We start from the raw sequence: 19286 nt of genomic DNA, 5'->3' as shown, positions 1-19286 counted from the left end.
TTTGGTATAAGTTCTGTTTTTGACAATCTCAACACCCAAAAATCTGGTCGGGGCAAATTTCACGCACTTTCCATCAGGAAAGTGCGTAAGTTCCCCTTTAACTACTAGGAAAGGAACTTTTCCTAGTAGTTAAAGGGGAACTTATGCGGTACATTGTTGATGGCCCGAAACTACCGAAATCTGCCCCCTGTGAATAAAAATTGATCTGTTTTTGTATTTCTTTGGTGTTCATTTTGAAGATAAAATGAGTGACAATTTTATCATAGGTCATGTAGATGACAGTAGTGCATATCATCGTGGCCATAAACATGTAATGACTCCTCAATTTTCCAACTTTACAACAGTTGTTTTTTTATAATTTCAGCATACTTGAGTAAAAGAGAAAATTTCAATGTTATTCTGCTAGACTGGTCCGAGTTGGCAACGTTTCCTTGGTATCAAGTAGCTGTAGTAAACGTCAAACACGTGGCTCAAAGATTGAGAGAATTCATCGAGATTTTTAACGACAGCGGAGAAATTCCTATCCAAAATTTGCATGTGATAGGCTTCAGTTTGGGATGCCACATTGCTGGAATTGCGGGTAAACTGCTTCGGAAAGATTTACGTATTCCAAGGATAACTGGATTGGATCCCGCTCTGCCAGAATTCTCCCTGAAAGGTATGTATATTTGATTTATTTTGGTTCATCGAATTTTCACTGTGAAAATACCTTCAAAAGTTATCAATGGAAACTAAACATCAATTTTTATCATTAGAGTTTTTTCTATTTATGGAAGAAGAGAAAAGAATAGCTTTTCCTGGCAGAAATGAATTGAAAATACTCTATCAGAAAAATAAAACAAGTGGAATAAAAGAGAAAATCGTTTTTTGGCTTCCGATTTCTTCATTGGAATATATAGAATAAAAAACTTCGGAAATTGAAAAATAAAATCAACAATTAGCAGCAATGTATCATCCAAAGATATTTCTCTCAGATAAAAACCGTAAAAAGAACATTTCTGAACTGCGTAGGAATATTGAATCACGTGTTGATTTTTCACTCAAGCTTGTCCTTTGGAAATAGTTGACTGCAGTAATGCATCGTGTTAGGAATCACACGAACTACTATTCAGAATTAGTTTATCTCTAATCAAAATTCATCTACCACAAATTCGTATCTTTCCTACCCACTATTGAAGCTTTACTAAAAAGGATTACATTCGCCAATTCAATTGCAATTTCACAAGATTTCATTTGATCCGAAAAATCTCATTTTCGATTCGAAGACGTTTAAGTTAGGAGTTGAAGTTTTTTTGAATCATACAATTTATCAAGCGTCGGTGCAACTGATTTCCTTGAAAAACCTATATAAAACTGCCTATCATGCATATGTGTGTATTTCGAAACTATTTTTGGACTGACGAAACTCAGAAATGAGAGAACAGGAGCGGGCCAAGGATGGAACCTTGTGAAACGTGATCTCGTCTTGATAGTAAATCATAAATATTGTTGTCCAGTGATACATACGAGAATTGCGTTCGGTTTTATAATTTTCTTTCAAACTCATTGTTATATGATCGAATCAAGAATTGCAACGAGTCTATTGACCTCTATATAACAATATGTCTAAAGCAGTTTGCGTTGAATTCCTCAGCAAGCTGGGTAAGTGTAATGACTTGAAACTAAATATAGATTCGGTTTCCTTGACAAAATTTTTAGGAATTCAACTAGACAACAAACTTGACTTCAAAAAACACATCGAATTCCTCTGCATAAAACTCAGTAAAACGTTCTATGCATTTGCGAATCTGTAAAACAACTTCAATAAAGGGTATTTACTAGACTTGTATATTCAAATCTTTGTATGAACATAACAATAGGAAAGCCCAAGCGGGGATTTCGGGATTTACTAAAGCGCAGCAGATTAATATACAGGGGGATATCTTGTAACTGGTTAAGTACCTCCACCAAATATGAGCCTCATATGTAAGGCCGCCTGTGAAGGATGAAGGATCAGATTAGTAAACAAAATTGATCATCAGAAATCCTCGAGCGCGTCAGATTAGGGTAGGGTGAGTTAATTACCTGCTAAAAAGTGTATATTCCAGTAATCTGACAATTTGACAGTGACGTAGAGAAAGGGGAGGGCAGCAAAGTTCTAAAAAAATAACGTCATTTCGATATTTTCGAGCGTAGCTAATTTTTTTTATTTTGAAGGATATAATCTGACGATTTCCTCAAGCCGAAATAACAAAAATTCGTCGATAAAGTTAAATGAGTGCAGCTGTGTGATACCTTTTTCTCTAGTTATTATTCTCTTACTCCGTCCCCACTCTAAATTCTGTTGCCATGACGCCATCACAGCTGATCACAGAGACTCGTTCGTGATGAAGATGATAAATAATTAATTGATCAATTAATTGATGGATGTAGCCGTTACTACGTGATAGGAAATCATAAAAGTGGTTACGAACAGAGAAAATTTCATTTCTCTCTTCTTCATTAATCAATTGATAATAAAAAAATTTTTTTTTCGAGCATTTTTCTTAAATTATTTTCTTATAAATACAAGTCAGATTAGGCGAATCCCTTTAGATAATCGTCAGATTATGAGACAGCACGTCTAAAACATAAAGATGAACCATATACATCTTAATCTGACGCGCTTGAGTATTTCAAAATGGCAAATTTTTTTGAACATTATAATAATTGCCGCGAGTTTGCGTCAGATCGAAATCGTCAGATTATTGAATGAGAGCTTTTTTTTGTTGCTATTAACACCTTCTTAGAAAATCTGACGCGCTCGATTAATTTTTTTCTTTTCACTTTAAACCCTTACGTACAACCACCCACATCATGCAAACGATCAGATTAACATACCAACATTATTAAAAATACGTAGGACATTGATGCTATCAATATCTGACGCGCTCGAGTATGTCCACGCAACAGATTTTTTTTTACATATTTGAACATCTATAGCCGCTTCCCCCACCGATGAAAAGGTATATATTACATAACATTTTTTTCTTCTTTTCATCTAAGCTTTGTAACGTAATATGTCTCAATGACGCTCGTAAATCCCCATTTTGCATCGTGGGCTCCCCTGCTACATATAACGATTTGGGGACAATCAGTGGAAACAGTAAGAGTTTTTGTTATCCAAAAAATATTTGTAAGATTAATCTTCGATCTAAAATACAACGAGTCATGTAGAAAAGTCTTTTTTAAAAATAAAATGTTGCCGGTATTTGGTATCTATCTTTATAAATTACTGTCTTACATCCACTCAAATTTGTTATCGTTCACTAGATCTCACGAAATACACGAATACCCCACTAGATAAAACCTGAAATTCATGTTAGAAAATGTAATCTTACGGAATACAAAAAATCGCCAAGATGTGCCGGGGCAATGGCTTTCAACCACCTTCCAGGAAAAATCAATGATATTTCCGATCACAAAAGTTTGAAAAACAATTGAGGAAATCATTATATTACTTTTGAAATTAATGTGACTGTATTTGTATATGTTTCTATAATTATCTTCGATTTTCAGCTTTTATTTTTTTTATATTGACCTGTCTTATGTGTACCATGTGTACCTAAAAAGAAGAAATATACAGTGCACTTCTTTAATGCCCCCCCCCTTTTATTTTTGAACGGGTCAACTCAAAAAATTGAAATTTGGGATGATGAAATTAATGCATGAATACTTTTTTATTTTGAAGTGAAACTGACAGATGAAACTTTTAAGACGGCGACTGGACGTCATCTAGGAAAAAAATAAATAGAAAAGGGGGTCTTGTGACACATCATTTTGAAGCTCCAGACGAATACTATACTTCACAACCCTAGAATATGAAGGCAATATCTTCACCTACTACAAAATGACGGAACATTTAATAATTTCCTGAAGACAAACACATTAATATCGATTTTTATAGAAATATTCCTTTTTATCTGCCATATGGCAATTCCAACAACCCGATAAGGTTTGTTGAGTTATTTTTTGTTCACAAAAACGTCAAAAAATAACAGTACGACAATGAACATCATTGTTCAGTTAGAATATTCTCATTTAGTGTTCGGTTTTACTAGTAGAAAGATACCACGTCAACAATCTCTAAAATGGTCCATTCTCGTCCATTGGAAAAAAAAAATGAAGTGATTTTTATTCACGGTGCGACGCGTAACTTTCACGAGACCGAAAGGATTCTCAATGAACGTTTTCCGAATCGTCCTATCTGTAGAAAATATTTGAAGGAGCTTGTATCCAAATTCACAACTACCGGTAGTGTATTTAACAAAAAGCCCCCAGGTCATCCGTCCATTCAGGAAGAACAACAAGTGCAAATAATTGGTGGGATAGTGATAAATCTTGAACTGTCTACTTATTCCGTGACACCGTTGGAGTGACAGCAATCCTCACGTTTTCCGGGAAACACATATTCAATATCCTGAAAAAATTAACGTTTGGGCAGGAATATTGAAAACCATATTGTAGGACCTCTATAACCTCTATTTATTGATCAAAATTTATCAGCTGGAAACTACTGTTGACCCTCTCATCACTGAAATCGTCGAAGCGAATCCTGTCAAGATGCTCAAGGCAACCATTACGAGCATCTTCTGAACTGACTTCAAGCTTATTACCCCATATTATGTAGTTCAATTTCAATGTATTCAAGCAATTATCAAAAGTTCCGCTATTTTGTAGTAGTTGAAGATATTGACATTATATTCTATGGTTGTGAAGCATTTTTCAGGAGCTTCAAAAAGATGTATCACAGGAGCCCCCTTTCCATTTAATTTTTTTTTGCATATGACGCCCAGTCGTCATATTGAAAGTTTCATCTGTCAATTTCACTTCAAAATAAAGTATTCATGCATTGATTTCTGTATTTCAAATTTCAATTTTTTGAGTTGACCCGTACAAAAAATAAACGGGGGGCATTGAAGGAATGAACTGTATATGTATATAATCTTATCACCTTTCTGTAGTCGAAAAAAAAACAGTTAAAATAAAGGGAATCAGGGAAGGAAGAAAATAAAATACAATTTATCTATCAGATAAAGTCTAGTCGATAAAATTTATGTTATTCAAGTCATTGATCGAATTGGAAATTGAATACCCGATATTTGTTTGAAGGTGATTGACAATGTTTCGTGATGAATTTCACTAGTTCGGACTTCCATTGTCTATTATATAAAATGATTTGAAATCCCTGAAACAAGTAAAAAAGAATAATTAAAAAGAGAATAGTTGAAAATAACAATTATATTAAGCAACAATAAACCTGAAATGAAATGATAGTGAACTAACCTGCAAGTAAAAATATAATAATTGAATAAATAAAAATTAAAGGAATGCAAAAAGAAAATAATAAAAAATAAAAAAATAAAAAAGTGTAGAGATTCCAAGTCACGTTAGTTCACGACGTTTCGATTGTTGGTATCTACAATCGTCTTCATCTACAATCGAGTCATCACCAGAAGACGATTGTAGATACCAACAATCGAAACGTCGTGAACTAACGTGACTTGGAATCTCTACACTTTTTTATTTTTTTATTTTTTATTATTTTCTTTTTGCATTCCTTTAATTTTTATTTATTCAATTATTATATTTTTACTTGCAGGTTATTTCACTATCATTTCATTTCAGGTTTATTGTTGCTTAATATAATTGTTATTTTCAACTATTCTCTTTTTAATTATTCTTTTTTACTTGTTTCAGGGATTTCAAATCATTTTATATAATAGACAATGGAAGTCCGAACTAGTGAAATACCCGATATATTCAGCCGTCTGCAAAGTTCCTCGTTATGTGAAGTGTTTTGTGTTGGATCGACTGCTTTATGATTTCGTTTACTTCACCAGTGATGATTTTTGATGACTAAGCACCTTCACGAATGAATAATTCATCGGAATCAATATCGTCTCACACGCAACTAACTTTTTCTAAAAATAGAACTGCAGTTTTTGAAACGCCATGCTCTAAATTATTAACTTCACAACTTCGACTGACATGTTATGAACTAAATAATGCCAGAATTGGTAATGTATCTTAATCATTGATACAAAAATGAATTTCACCTTCGAAAGTAGTTTTATTGATTTTCAAATTATCCTCTTTCACGAAAGGTAGAACTAGACCTTCATATTCTAGAGACGCCAACTTGGTGAAACGCTCGTCAGGAAAAGTGTTTCAGTTTTGATGTTATGGAACAGTGCTTGTTTTGGATCCTCCTTCATGATGAATGTAGAAGGCCAACTATTGCGATACATTAAAGGAAAGATATGAATTGTTATGTATTAATTTTGAATTCCAAAGTAGTTTTTAGAATTCTGAATTTTATCTGCCTAGGGTCTCAAGAATTTCAAAAGTGAACTATGACTATAGCTTGTACTACACGAGTTCCAGAAAGACCACAATAAAATTAATATTTTCAAGATGAATTTCATTAGTTCGGACTTCTATTGTCTGATATTATATAAAATGATTTGAAATCCGTGAGAAGAAGAATAAAAAATTAAAGAAGAAGAATAAAAATGAATAGCTGAAAAAACAATTATATTAAGCAATAAACCTGAAATGAAATAATAGTGAAATGAAATACAAGTAAAAATGGAACAAATTGAACAAAAAATAAATAAAATAAAATTGAAAAATTAAGAGATTCCAAGCCAAGTTAATTCACGACGTTTCGATTGTTAATATCCACAATAGTCTTCGGGTGATGACTGGACCGATTCCTCCGTGAGCTGACTATTTATAGGTCATTTGAGTACTTTCACTTATCTCTGCTTTCCTTTTACCGCTTCACTAGTTTTAGTGGGAGATGACCGTTTGGCGGGAGTTGGCCATTTTTCGCTTGATTATGGGTTTCCATATGTTGCGTATCTCTACTCTAGCTTGGCTGAATACATTGTTGGTTAACATGTATCCAAATTTGAGATATAAAAAATATTTCGGGAAAAAGTTGTAGAGATTGATAAAAGCTTTGTTTCAATAATTGTACACATGATGGCCAATAAATGTGTGGCAGACAAAACTTATGTTTTTTTAATAGAATACTCCAGATATTTTCACTCGAGTGAGTTTCTTGGGCAGAGTGCTTCTCAAAAATATAGGCTTGTTCGGTTTCATACCAGGTGGTTCAAAAGTTATAGTGAAATTTCTTTAAAAAAATGGGTCCATTCAACACTAAATATCTCTCAATCAAATGGATACTCAATCAAATTGAATGAGGAAAGTTTTCAACGTCTTCAAAAGTTTACCCAACGGCGCTTTTTCTATACAGGGGTAAACAAAACTCGAGATCACTTTTTCAGTTTTTCATATGGAACACCCTGTACATAGGGCCATCCCAGAATAGTCAACACTATGAATTTTCAGAAACTGTATGAATTGATTACTTAATTTCCATCGGAAATTTAATTATTGAGGAAAGTATGAAGAAATGATTGAGTGAAAGCAATAATCTCACTACGAACTTCAATCAGAAACCATAAAATTTCTCTGATTCTCTTTTTTTCATGTCTTCTGGTGTCGTTGGTTCCTCTTGATAAACCTCTAGGTCAACATATCCTCATAGATAGAAATCTAGGGGTGTGAGGTATTGGAATCGTGCGGGCCAGTGAATAGGTCCATTTCTTCCAATCCACTTACTTCTACGGCATCTTTTCAAAATCCTCCTCACCCTCCTCACCCTATTTAGGATGTGCGCCATCATGTTGGTAATGTAACCAAGGCTTTGCGTTAATTGGTACATTCTCCGGAAAATCTGATGAATAATTTCGAATGAAATCTCTATGAATTTCTCCATTTATGGAGTAATATGGTCCTATGACCTTATTCCCATTAATGCTCCCCAAACTTTTATCGACCATCTGTTTTGGTTATCGACTTCTCTCATCCAATGGGGGCTCTCTGTTGAGTAGTAGTGCATATTATGTCTATTTACCATGTCATTACTTTCAAATGTGGAGTCGTCAGAAAACAAAATATTTCAAAATATTCGGTTCTTCGCTAATTGAATGCAATTCATTTTCACAATACCGAATTTTGGTATCATCACTGATTCTCTGTACCGCTATATTTTCGGAGGCTGAAATTTCATACATAGGGTTGTTTCATGTTCTAGATGTGCAATAACAAACGATTTTTTAATATTTCAACTAGGGAGCCCTTCGCCCTTACTGGGGAGAAAAGGGGAGCGTTTACATATGAAAATAACTTTTCATCCCTGTTTTCGGAGACTGAAATTTTGTATATAGGTTTGTTCCATGTTCTAGATGTGTAATAAAAACGGTTTTTGAATATTCCAACTGGGGTTACCCCCATGGGGTGAAAAGGGTAAATCTGTATCTGTGGAGTAGGCAGGGTGAGTGTAAGCCCACAGTACTTAGGCCACATGTATATCCTCCCGAAGAGTTGTCCTCCTAGGTCATCGTCCATCCTGTCATTTCCAGGAAGGTGGACAGGTCGCTGGGAGACATCTCCTTTATATCGGCAGGTGTAGGCCAAGACTCGCCGAACACACACTCTCTTATTGACGATAACTCCGGGCACGTGCACAGGACATGCCTGACAGTCTCATCTTCCTGTTCACACATCCTGCATAGAGGTGTGCCCACCAGTCCCATATTATGGAGGTGTTTCCTCAGTTGACAGTGGCCAGTCAGAAATCCTACTGTTGGGCGTAGATTTTTCTTGGTCATTGCCATATATTTCTTCGCCGCCAGCTTCCCAGGGTCACCCAAGGTGACCTTTACTCCTGTCGTGCCCTTCAACCCATCTTAGGATAATGTTATTATCTACCGAGGCTTTGGCAAAATCATGGGACACTCTAGTACTAGCCCTGAGGTTATACGTTGTCTGTTCAAGGCTAATAGGGCTTGTCTGCTGTCAGTGCATATTGTTATGTTTTTGCCAGAAATTCCTTTCTTGGTTAATTCTTTTGTGACGATTGAGATACTAGCCAGTTCTGTTTGGACCACACTGGTATTTCTTCCCATTTCCCACTTAATTCTTAGGCTTAGTGATCTGGAGTACACTCCACACCCTGAGCCTTCTTTGGTTTTTGAGCCGTCTGTATACATCCGTATTGCATTTGTATCATCTGACTCTATGTTCTGCTTAATTTGTATTTTGTAGGGTTCATCAAACACAAACCTGGGTTCAATTGCATCGCTTGTTGCCTGCAGCAGAGGTTGCGCAGTAAGCGCTTCACACCACAGGCCCAGCCTCAATTGACCCATTCCTACTTCGAGGTTTACACCAGCCGTGCGCAATCGTACCATGGCCATTAACGCAACCTCCTTAACGTAGAGATCAAGAGGGGTCAGACCTGTGATCAATTCCATTGCCGCGGTTGGTGTTGTTCTCATGGCTCCTGTGATGTTTAAACAAGCCATTCGCTGTATTTGGTATAATTTTTGGATGGTCGATGCTTGTAGAACTTTCGGTCCCCATGCAATGGCTCCATACGTTAACATAGGTCTTATTATTGCAGTGTAGATTCAGGTGACCACACGGGGTGAAAGACCCCATGCGCGTCCCACTGTCCTCCGACATTGCTCAATGCCACGTATGCTCTCTTTGCTCTACTCTGTAGATGAGAGTTCCATGTTAGCTTCCTGTCGAGGATAGTACCAAGGTGTTTTACCTCTTCAGGGAAGTTTAGTTTGCTTTTGAAGATTTCGGGGGGTTTTAAGCCCGTTAAACTTCTTTTCCTGGTGGAAAGGACAATCTCAGTCTTCTTGGGATTGATCGACAGTGAGTGTTCTTTACATCATGTTTCTATTAATTTGAGCCCTTCTTGCGCTCTATCGCACAGTGTGTTTACGAATTTGTCATTCTGCAAGATAACTATGTCATCTGCGTATACAACTGTATAGAATCCATTTTTGTTAAGGTGATTAATCAGGGTATCCAGAACTATGTTCCAGAGAAGGGGTGATGAGACCCCTCCCTGTAGACATCCTCTCATGACCAGTCCTTTCACTGTGATGTTTTCGACATTAATACTTATTGCTCTACTAGAAATAATCTTGAGTATCTATTCTCCTACTACCAGGGGTACATTCCTAGAGCGTATTTGCTGGGTAATTGTTGGAAAGGTTGTTTTATCAAACGCTCCCTCGATATCTATGAATCTATGTCCAATGATCTCTCGATTCTGCCAACCACATGGTGAAGGGCAGAATCAGTAGACCTTCCCGGAGTATATGCATGTTGATTTGAATGAAGTGGGTTGTGAACTAGTACTTTATCTCTTATGTATCGCTCACATAGTCTCCCCATGGTTTTTAAGAAAAACGATGTGAGAATAATTGGTCGGAATGCTTATGGTAGGGTGTAGTCCATCCTACCTGGTTTGGGTATAAATACTACTCTCACTTCTACACCGTAGCTAACATAGGCTACCCGCTTATGTTAGAAAGTTGCAAACATTTGTTAGCCAAACCTTCCATCAGTAAAACTCCTCCCTAACAAAACAGGAGCAGAATTGGCGGCGATTCAACAGTATTATTTTCAACACTACACACCTTGTTTTTCATAAGATCGCGTGTTTATAACGTATTATTACGAATAATTCAGGACAATAATATACCCTCGAATTCATTTGCCATCATGGGCAAACAAGCGTTTCAACCAAATTGGAAAAATGTTTCATAATAATTTTTATCAGCTATGAATTGAGCAGCAAACTTCAGAAAGTATGTTTATAAGGCGATATTTTTTTCTCGGTCCTATCTGAAAATCTAATAATTTATTTAAAAAAATATTTGCGTTTGAAATTTTTTCAAGTGAAATAGAGGATTAGCTCATTCAAAAATTCGATTTCCCAATATGAATAACACCGGAAAATATTTCCGGTTTCTACTCGATTTTTCGGTATTGACAAAATAAAAATTATGAAGCTTTTGTAGGAAATTGAAGTCATCGCCGTAGGTGCCACTGGGTCCTAAAATTCTTAGTCCAGCCGCTTCCTTGGCTAAAGAGTCGGCAATGCGATTAGCTCATTTTGAAATTGTTACAAAAAATCATTTGAGCAAACACTCTTCGATCAACAGTTTTAGATATGCTGTTGGTTACCTAGTTCACAGGCAGATGGAGCGATGACAAATCCATTGTTTGTTGTCCGCTTCAGCCTAGTTCGTGTAATGAATTTCTGAAGGAATTCGATTTTCAGTTATCGGAAATCATTGACTTTGTGTTGATGAGATACACATATACTTTATTGTCCAAGACAAAGCTTGATTGACAAAGCTTGTTGAAAAATCTGGTATATATATATATATATATATATATATATATATATATATATATATATATATATATATATATATATATATATATATATATATATATATATATATATATATATATATATATATATATATTTGCACCGCTATCGTATATGCCTCCATACGTTGAACAGGCACCCAGGCCTCCTCCATGAATAATCACTTTAATGAAGTATATTCTATGCAAAAAGTAATAAATATTGACTGTTTACCCTAATCATAGGAGAGGGGTAAATAAAAAACAATTTTGCACAAATGTATGATAAGGTTAATCTTACGAATGAACATGCCTCCGGACATGAATTAGGCTAACGGGCTCATCCGTATATATCTTTAGAGAAATTATGATCAATTTGCCTCCGACATGGTTGCCAAGTTGCAATTCGTATCGTATTATATCCAGTCGTACGTATGTTATCGAGTTAGTGTACGATATTTACTACGCATTCATTTATTGTTTCCAATAGAGGTAGTAAGTTATAATACATATTATTATATGTTCAGACAATGAGGTGAGTAAATTAATTTTCAATAACTTTTTGACTGAAATGCTTTTTTATATTGGTAGACTTAGAACGAGAACCAAGTTGATGGTGCAATTAGCACAAGACGTGATATCGGCTGAAGATAATGAAAATTATTTGTTAGGTGAGTACCTATGTTTTTTTAATTCGGCACATAAAAACGAGAAATTTAACTGCGGACGGTTGACCAAAACCGTTCATGAAATCGACCAAATAAAATTGAAAACAACTTTTATAGGATGATCCCAAAAGTTCACATTTTTCAAGCCGTGGAAAAGTAATCAGAATAATCAAAAAAGTGAAAAATAATCGCTTTCTGTTAATTGTTCTGTTAATTTGGAAAAGATAAAATGGCACATTTTTATGAAACTAGGAAACTAATGATGGATATGTTTAGTTTTTAGTACTTTGAGTAACATCAAAAATTGAGTAGAGAATCAATAGAATTTTCAAAACTTTTGTAAATTCAACAGTTGACGCAGAGCTCAGATTGACATTGGGATTTTGGGTTTGGAATTTTACCGTCAATCAGTTGTCCTCATACCAGTCGAAACTTCTGGCGAGCTGAAGATTAACAAGGTTCTACTTTTCAACGTGCGATTAGTTATAGAATCGTTGCCCATCCAAGCGCTTGCTAAACGATGTTTATATATCTTCATTTTATTCTTATCTTGAAAATAGTATACTTGGAGACAACCAAACTGTCACTAATCATGGGTTAACAATTCAAAAACCTTAAATAATTCATTATTTGGAAAATGTTCAATTGGCTCTCTGCATAGAACGAAAGTTAATTCGCAAATGTGGTAGGTATACACTCTTCCTACTAAGCTTGTATTGAGTTGAGTTGATTCTGATTTTTTGTGAATAGTTTGATCTCCAGTCTGAGCCAATATAAAGACGGTAATAATAATCAGTTTAATGTAATTCAATAAGTATTGCTGTTCAGGAAGTGGATCATTAGTTAGGAAGTAAATTAGCTCAATTATTACTACCTTGACTAAATGTCTCCAATTTTTTATTATTATAATAACAATGATGGTCATAATATTCCGAAGTATACTACTATATTTGATATCATGTGATTGCAAGTGCATATTACTATCTACATCGTCGGGGTCACACTTTTTGGTCGGGCGGTAGCCAGGCGGTTCGACGTGGGTGCTTTATTCAGTAACTAGAATTGACTGCCGTGTTGGTCGGTGGTTCAAGCCCTAGTCTGAATGACCGATTTTCAGTTGCTCCTGCGTCGTCCAACCCGTGTTAGGACTCACACGTTGAAAGGTAAGACCTCGGTAATTCTTAGCTCGCACAAGTTTCGACTTTTGAGGGTTGTCGTTTGTAGTGGTGCGACAGCTGGTTAACGAAAAAACAGATTTTTTTTAAACAATACTCGTTCAGTACTGACGAGACACCGGTGGTATCTTAAGCCTTAGAGAATATAGAGTTCATTGTAAAAAATTTTAGAATGATGATGAGAATAATAATTATTATAATTCTTCAAAATTCAGATAAATCAAATGAGAAGTTTTTAGTTTGTTTTTATCGTTATTTTTTATATGCAGAATTTAATGGTTCCACTGTATTATAAAAAAACCAAAAATGGATTTGATGTTTGTTATAAACAATTCATAGATCAACTGAAAAATGTAATGTATGAAAAATAACTGAAAATATCTTTTGCAACTCAAACATATCTACTACTTCAACTTAGCTGATTTCTATTTGCACAGAAGATAACTAATATTTTGAGTGATATTCTGAACATTGTGGTACAATTTTTATACAAATCATCATACTTTTCTTATACAAGATTTGAACAAAATTATCAATATTAATTTTTTTCCAAATTATTGTTGATTTTCTCATATACAGATCAAGGATATGATAGCAGTCCTGCCCCATCTCTAGATGTATCATTTGATATTGATGATGACTTGGATGGTTCATTTAAAGATCCAACATATGTTCCATCTGTTTCATCTTTGATTACAAAAGATGGGTACAATGACATAGACTGTAGTCCAGAAACGTCACTGAAACAGGACTTTGCCAATAATGAGGAAATCAAGAACTCACCAGAACGAGAAATAAAAAAAGTAGGAATCAGTTCTTACTTCTTTCAGTTTCATAAAAAAATAATTCTTATCGTGTTTCAGATTTTTTACATGAATGATGGATTTAATTCAAATGAAAAAAAATATATATTGGTGAGTGAAAACTGATAACATTCAGAAAGGCACAGTTTTATATTGGTGATATATTCTGTTATTTTTTTAGGATCTTCCAGTGGCAAACAAATCTGCAAATAAAATAAATATAATAGATGATGTGGTTCTCAAAAAATCTTGCACGGTATGTCCGAAATCACTGCCTTAGTAATATCAGTCTAATAATATTTTTTCAGGGAACAAATCCAGTTATAGACTTTGCTGACAAACTGAATTCTTCACGACCCTCTTGTAATGTTAGGTAAATACAGAAGTATTTTACAATGTCAATGCATGCGAAGAAAAGATGTACATATCGAATCTATTCAAATCAAATTGAAAAAGCATCCGATAAATCAGCATTTCATATGCATATGACGACCATCAGTAACATAATATATTAAGTAAAAAAATAAGTTGAACGGTTTTATTGACGTTAAAGATAATAATGATGTAGATAATATACAAGAAGGTGAATCAAATGTACCTACGTATTGAATTGTATTGTCATCAGAACTGAAGGTGTGAACCAAATATTTAATCAATCTGTCAATCGGAAGAGGGTCCTATTTCAATTACTGAATTTAACTCAAACAAATAAAAAATGAATGAACAAACGGCAAGCTAAATCAAACCATTTAATAAAAACTAAAGCACAAGTATTTTGTTAGGCGATTGATGTTTATATAATATTCTTCTCAACATGTTTACTTCTTCGTCAATATATCAAAATTGAAAACTTCTAAAATAACTCTTAACTTTTTCTTTTTCTACAATCGAAGTTTTCCGTTTTTATATACTGATAAAAAATCCTAAAAGTGTATATTCTGAATATTTCAGAATTTCATGACTGACCTTCAAATTGAACTACTGAGTAGATACTTTCAAAAAAAAATAATGTACCAGTTTACAGCCTTTAATTTAATTTATTCGTTTAAATTTTTCAGCTATGTTAAAAAGAAGAAAACATTTTGTAAATATTGCTTGTCACAAGTGACAAACTTTGAACGTCACTTGGAAAGAAACCATAATGACTGCAAAGAAGTCATAGAAATGCTTTCGTTTCCCAAAAAACATGCAGAAAGGAAAAAAATAATAGGATTGATTAGAAATGCTGGCAATTTCAATGAATATTTGAAAGGCAATTTACGGCCAAAATATAGCAACCCAACTGAAAATAGAAAATATTATCCATGCAGTCGTTGTAAAGCATTATTAACAAGAAACTATCTGACTCGCCACAAGCAAAAATGTGTGCTTAAAGATATTAATAGCTCTCGAACTGGGGAGAATCAATTAGCATTATCTCAAACTCTTATCGCTTGTTCGTTAGATCAAAATAGTACCTTACACAAATTGAGGGTTAAGGAACAGGTATTTTCAAGAATGAAACCAGATGAAATATCAATGGTTGCCAAAACTGATGTTTTGATATATTCTTTTGGTGAAAATTATCTTAAAAAACATAAAAGAGATCAGATAATATCAGTTTGTTCTAATAAAATGCGTGAATTAGCAAGATTCCTAATTGAGTTTAGAAAAATGACGAATAATTTGCAGTATGCACTCAAAGATGTTTTGAAACCAAAACTATTTGATTTAGCAATAGAATGTGCTAAAAGGCTTGGGGGATATGACATGGAAAAAAAAAGTTATCGATCACCAAGTCTTTCCGCTCATATTGGGACATCTTTAAAGCAAGTATGTGATCTTCTCATACGTCTTGTTCTAAAAGAAGATCCCTCGTTTTTATGTACCAATAGAGAGGAAATTCTAACAGAAACAAAACGGTTTCAAGAACTAATAGATTCCCAGTGGACGACTGAAATAAGCAGTTTAGCTTTTAAAGATCTTAGGGAAAAACAATGGGAAAAACCAATTTTGCTGCCATTAACTCGTGACATAACAAAATTCAAGGAATATGTCACACTGATAGCAAATAGATCAATGGCTTCTCTTGAATCAGACTATACCAACAAAAAACATTTCAAGAATTTGGTTCAGGCTTCTCTTGCCCTAACCATTTTATTCAACAGAAAACGAATTGGCGACGTTCACTATACAAAGCTCACTACTTACACCGAATCTGTTAATTCAATTAACCAAGAAGAATGTGAAAAAGCATTAACCGAATCAGAAAAAATATTAACAAAATACTATAAGCGAATTGTAACAGGTGGTAAGGGTAGCAAACCAGTAGCAATTCTTTTCCCCCCATATTTACAAACGTTTATAGATTTTTTTCTCAAAATCCGATCCGAAAATCAGAACATTGTTCCTGAAAACAACCCTTATTTATTTGGATCTCCAGGAACTGTGAAATGGACAAGAGGCGATGTTGTCATTCGCAAATTTGCACATGAAGCCGGTTTAGAATATCCCGATCAGATTTCATCTAACAAATTGCGGAAACAAATTGCCACAGTTATGCAGATCCTTAATCTCAATCAGGAAGAAACAGAACAATTTGCACAATTCATGGGACACACAGAAAAGACCCACAATGATTATTACAGGTAAAAATTATTGAGTGATGGTATTTTTTGTGAGTCATTTCTATATCTTCAAATTAATCAATAATATGAGAAAATCTGACTTCAATGTAGAGTATTTTCGTTTGAAAATACAACTGGCAAAATATTTTTTGTTGTACGAGGTGTGCCAAAACTCATAGATATATTTATTTATTTATTCAGACATATCACAAAAAGTATTTTGCAATACGTTCATTATGGTTTTTCATCAAATTCTTTAACAAGAAAATTAAAGTTCATCGTTCAAAAGTAATATTCGTTTTCAAGAATAGTAATTTGTTAATTTTTCTCAAAAAAGTATCGAAGACTTGCTTTTAACATTTTTCATGATGAGTATCATAAAGAAATATAAACTATATGAGTAAAGCATTTTTATTGTTCTCTTGGAATTATTGATTAGGTTACCCCAGGATATATATCAGACAGCGAAAATATCGAAACTTCTTCTACTGATGGAGAGAGGAGTGGATATATATAAAGGTAAATCATTACATGAAATTGATATCAACCCACAAGAAGAGTTGGCTGAAGAAGAATCGGAAAATGATGATGATACTCAAAACATACATTCAGTTGCAGTACCTAATTCATTAGGTAAATATATTCTGAAAATTATTACAGCAAGCGACAAACGTGATGGTGGCGATCACACAGATATAGACTCTCCCAACTAAATTACTATTGGAATCCGATAAGCCTCTTGCCGGCCCATGTGGTTACTATAATTAGTTTTAATTAGAGTAGCAAATGGAACATGACTTCTTTTTAATTTCTTTTCATATTTCATTTAGTATTATAGGTAGTAGTACAGTTCATTAAAATGTTATATAATTATACACTTATCCTTAAATAAACATTATTCAGACACTGCCAAACGCCAACAGCATTGGAGGACACGTAATGATACGCCTCTGTACAGAGCAATTGTATGTCTTGCAAGAGCTGTACAGTAAGGGTTACTTTGAAAATGAGTTTATGCACATGGGGGCGGACTTGCGGTCACGTATGGCGCTTGCTGTACCTTTACTTGAATATATTATTGTTTGTCTATCATAAAGTTTATTTTTTATTATTTTAGTGAAACCTCAACATAAGCAACATATTGAATTGAAATCTGAGATAATTGGTAGAACAGCTTGGACAGCTGAACAGGCAGGATTAGTAAAAACTTACTTTGAAAATAACATTAGCTCAAAAAAAGCCCCTAGAAAAAAAGAATGTTTGGAATTGATAAACAAATATCCAGATGTGTTTTACAACAAAGACTGGACCAGAGTGAAAACATTCATTTACAATATATATAGGAAAAAATAATCAAGGATAACATTCTACTCAATTGCTTGATGTTTTTTGTATTTTCAATGAATATATTTTGGTTCCTTTTTCAATTTCAGTCAATCAATTCATTTTTCCTTTGATATTGTTATTTTTGTATTCCCTTTTAGATTATGCCTTTTTTAGTGAAATACAAAATATTTTATTTTTTATTCTTATTTACTTTGTATGAATACCTTCATATTATTGAAATCAATATTTAAATTCTAGAATATATTTTCATTTAATGTAGAAAGATTGGTTGTGATAAGGATTTACTGATTCGAAACTGTTATTCTTTTGCCCGTGTTTCCAAATTCAATTTCATCGTACAAATAACTAGTTTTTTCCGTGTTGAAAGGTATGACATAAAATACAAAACCTACACAATAACTTGATAGATTTACTATATTTGAAAATGTACAGAAGATAAAAAAGGACATGAAATAATTTTGTATTCTATGTTGTGCGTTGTATTGATGCCTTTGGAAATGTTTGCAAGATAATAATAGTATTCTACGATTCAATTGGCCTAAATCAATCACAGATTGTCCTTCAATATTCATGAAAACTAGGTGAAAGCCATTGGAAAGTGGGAATTATTTGAGTTTAAGATAGAACACACTTGGTAACATGTATGTGAAAAAATTGTACCCGGAAGGGGGAAATGAATTGACAGAGATTGTTAGGAAAAATATTTGACGACATTGGTAAAATGGAGCTTCTATTTTTAGAGACTCATCATAAAACAAAACAAATCTTGGATAAACAGATATGGAACCCTGTGCATATTATTTTAATGCATTTTCTCAGAGTAGATCCATTGCTGATTATCAGAAGGAATGGTCTTTGAGATAATAATATCAACATGCATCCTGGATATCTTAACAATCAATTAATGGGCAAGTCTTCCAAAAATAAAATTCCAATAGGTACTGGTTGGCACAGGTACAATGAAAAACTTAAAATATGAACATATTAAAGTCATATACCTATTGTCTCCTACTTCAATATTACATTTTCCACCGACTAGCGAAATAATTAGTATCACATGGTTTGTGTTTATATTTCCTAATGGTGTATAAATCTGATTCGTAATTATGTTCTTCATTTCTCGAAGTAATATTTCGAAAACTTTTTACTGTAAAATTGTAGTAACACAAATACCTTTAGTTTTTACTAGATGGCAATAATCATGACAAACATCAATTGAATTTTTGAAAGTGAATAAAAATTATAGAGGTTATAGCAGAAGATATTTATAATCTTCTCATCTTGATTTTCAACATTTCAGAATATGAAAAATGAATCAAATCAGCTCATCAGATAAATTCCTAAAACTTAGAAGGAACATTTTGTCCTTCATTAAACTAATAACGTGAAAAAAATGAAGATTTGTTTCTCTTT

General features: G+C 33.8%; 3 protein-coding genes across 6 annotated transcripts in view; 2 read left to right on the top strand and 1 right to left on the bottom strand.

Annotated features, from left to right (window-relative positions):
• LOC111515532 (uncharacterized) overlaps positions 1 to 19286 on the bottom strand; it is a 177677-nt gene that overhangs the window by 77171 nt on the left and 81220 nt on the right. The window lies entirely within an intron of this gene.
• LOC111515641 (lipoprotein lipase) overlaps positions 1 to 19286 on the top strand; it is an 82350-nt gene that overhangs the window by 44999 nt on the left and 18065 nt on the right. Inside the window, exon 3 of the mRNA XM_074175850.1 lies at positions 365 to 658. Within this exon, the coding sequence (XP_074031951.1) occupies positions 365 to 658 (294 nt within the window). The remainder of the gene's footprint in view (positions 1 to 364; positions 659 to 19286) is intronic.
• Positions 11557 to 17949, top strand: LOC141482496 (uncharacterized). 3 transcript variants are annotated; one of them, XM_074175844.1, is made up of 9 exons: positions 11557 to 11809; positions 11866 to 11945; positions 13697 to 13920; positions 13981 to 14031; positions 14102 to 14176; positions 14229 to 14293; positions 14979 to 16547; positions 16966 to 17159; positions 17644 to 17949. In XM_074175844.1, exons 1-9 carry the CDS (start codon positions 11805 to 11807, stop codon positions 17877 to 17879), a joined length of 2499 nt encoding a protein of 832 aa, XP_074031945.1. In that variant the 5' UTR covers positions 11557 to 11804; the 3' UTR covers positions 17880 to 17949. The 3 variants fall into 3 exon arrangements, with proteins under 3 accessions (XP_074031945.1, XP_074031944.1, XP_074031946.1); XM_074175843.1 differs by having other exon boundaries at positions 11769 to 11945; XM_074175845.1 differs by lacking the exons at positions 11557 to 11809; positions 11866 to 11945 and having other exon boundaries at positions 13784 to 13920; positions 13982 to 14031.

The sequence above is a fragment of the Leptinotarsa decemlineata genome, unplaced genomic scaffold (assembly GCF_025532065.1).
Source record: "Leptinotarsa decemlineata unplaced genomic scaffold, Ldec_3_MD MMD2_tig00001393_RagTag_RagTag, whole genome shotgun sequence".
Lineage (NCBI taxonomy): Eukaryota > Metazoa > Arthropoda > Insecta > Coleoptera > Chrysomelidae > Leptinotarsa > Leptinotarsa decemlineata.
The sequence above is the reverse complement of the archived record's forward strand: the minus strand, read 5'-3'. Positions and strand labels throughout refer to the sequence as shown.

Bases quoted from the DNA above. Each gene is read 5' to 3' on its own strand.
- LOC141482496 (XM_074175843.1), top strand. From the start codon at position 11,846: ATGCTTTTTTATATTGGTAGACTTAGAACGAGAACCAAGTTGATGGTG. The intron at 13,921-13,980 runs GTAGGAATCAGT...ATCGTGTTTCAG, and splicing joins CAGAACGAGAAATAAAAAAA to ATTTTTTACATGAATGATGG. The intron at 14,177-14,228 runs GTATGTCCGAAA...ATATTTTTTCAG, and splicing joins TTCTCAAAAAATCTTGCACG to GGAACAAATCCAGTTATAGA.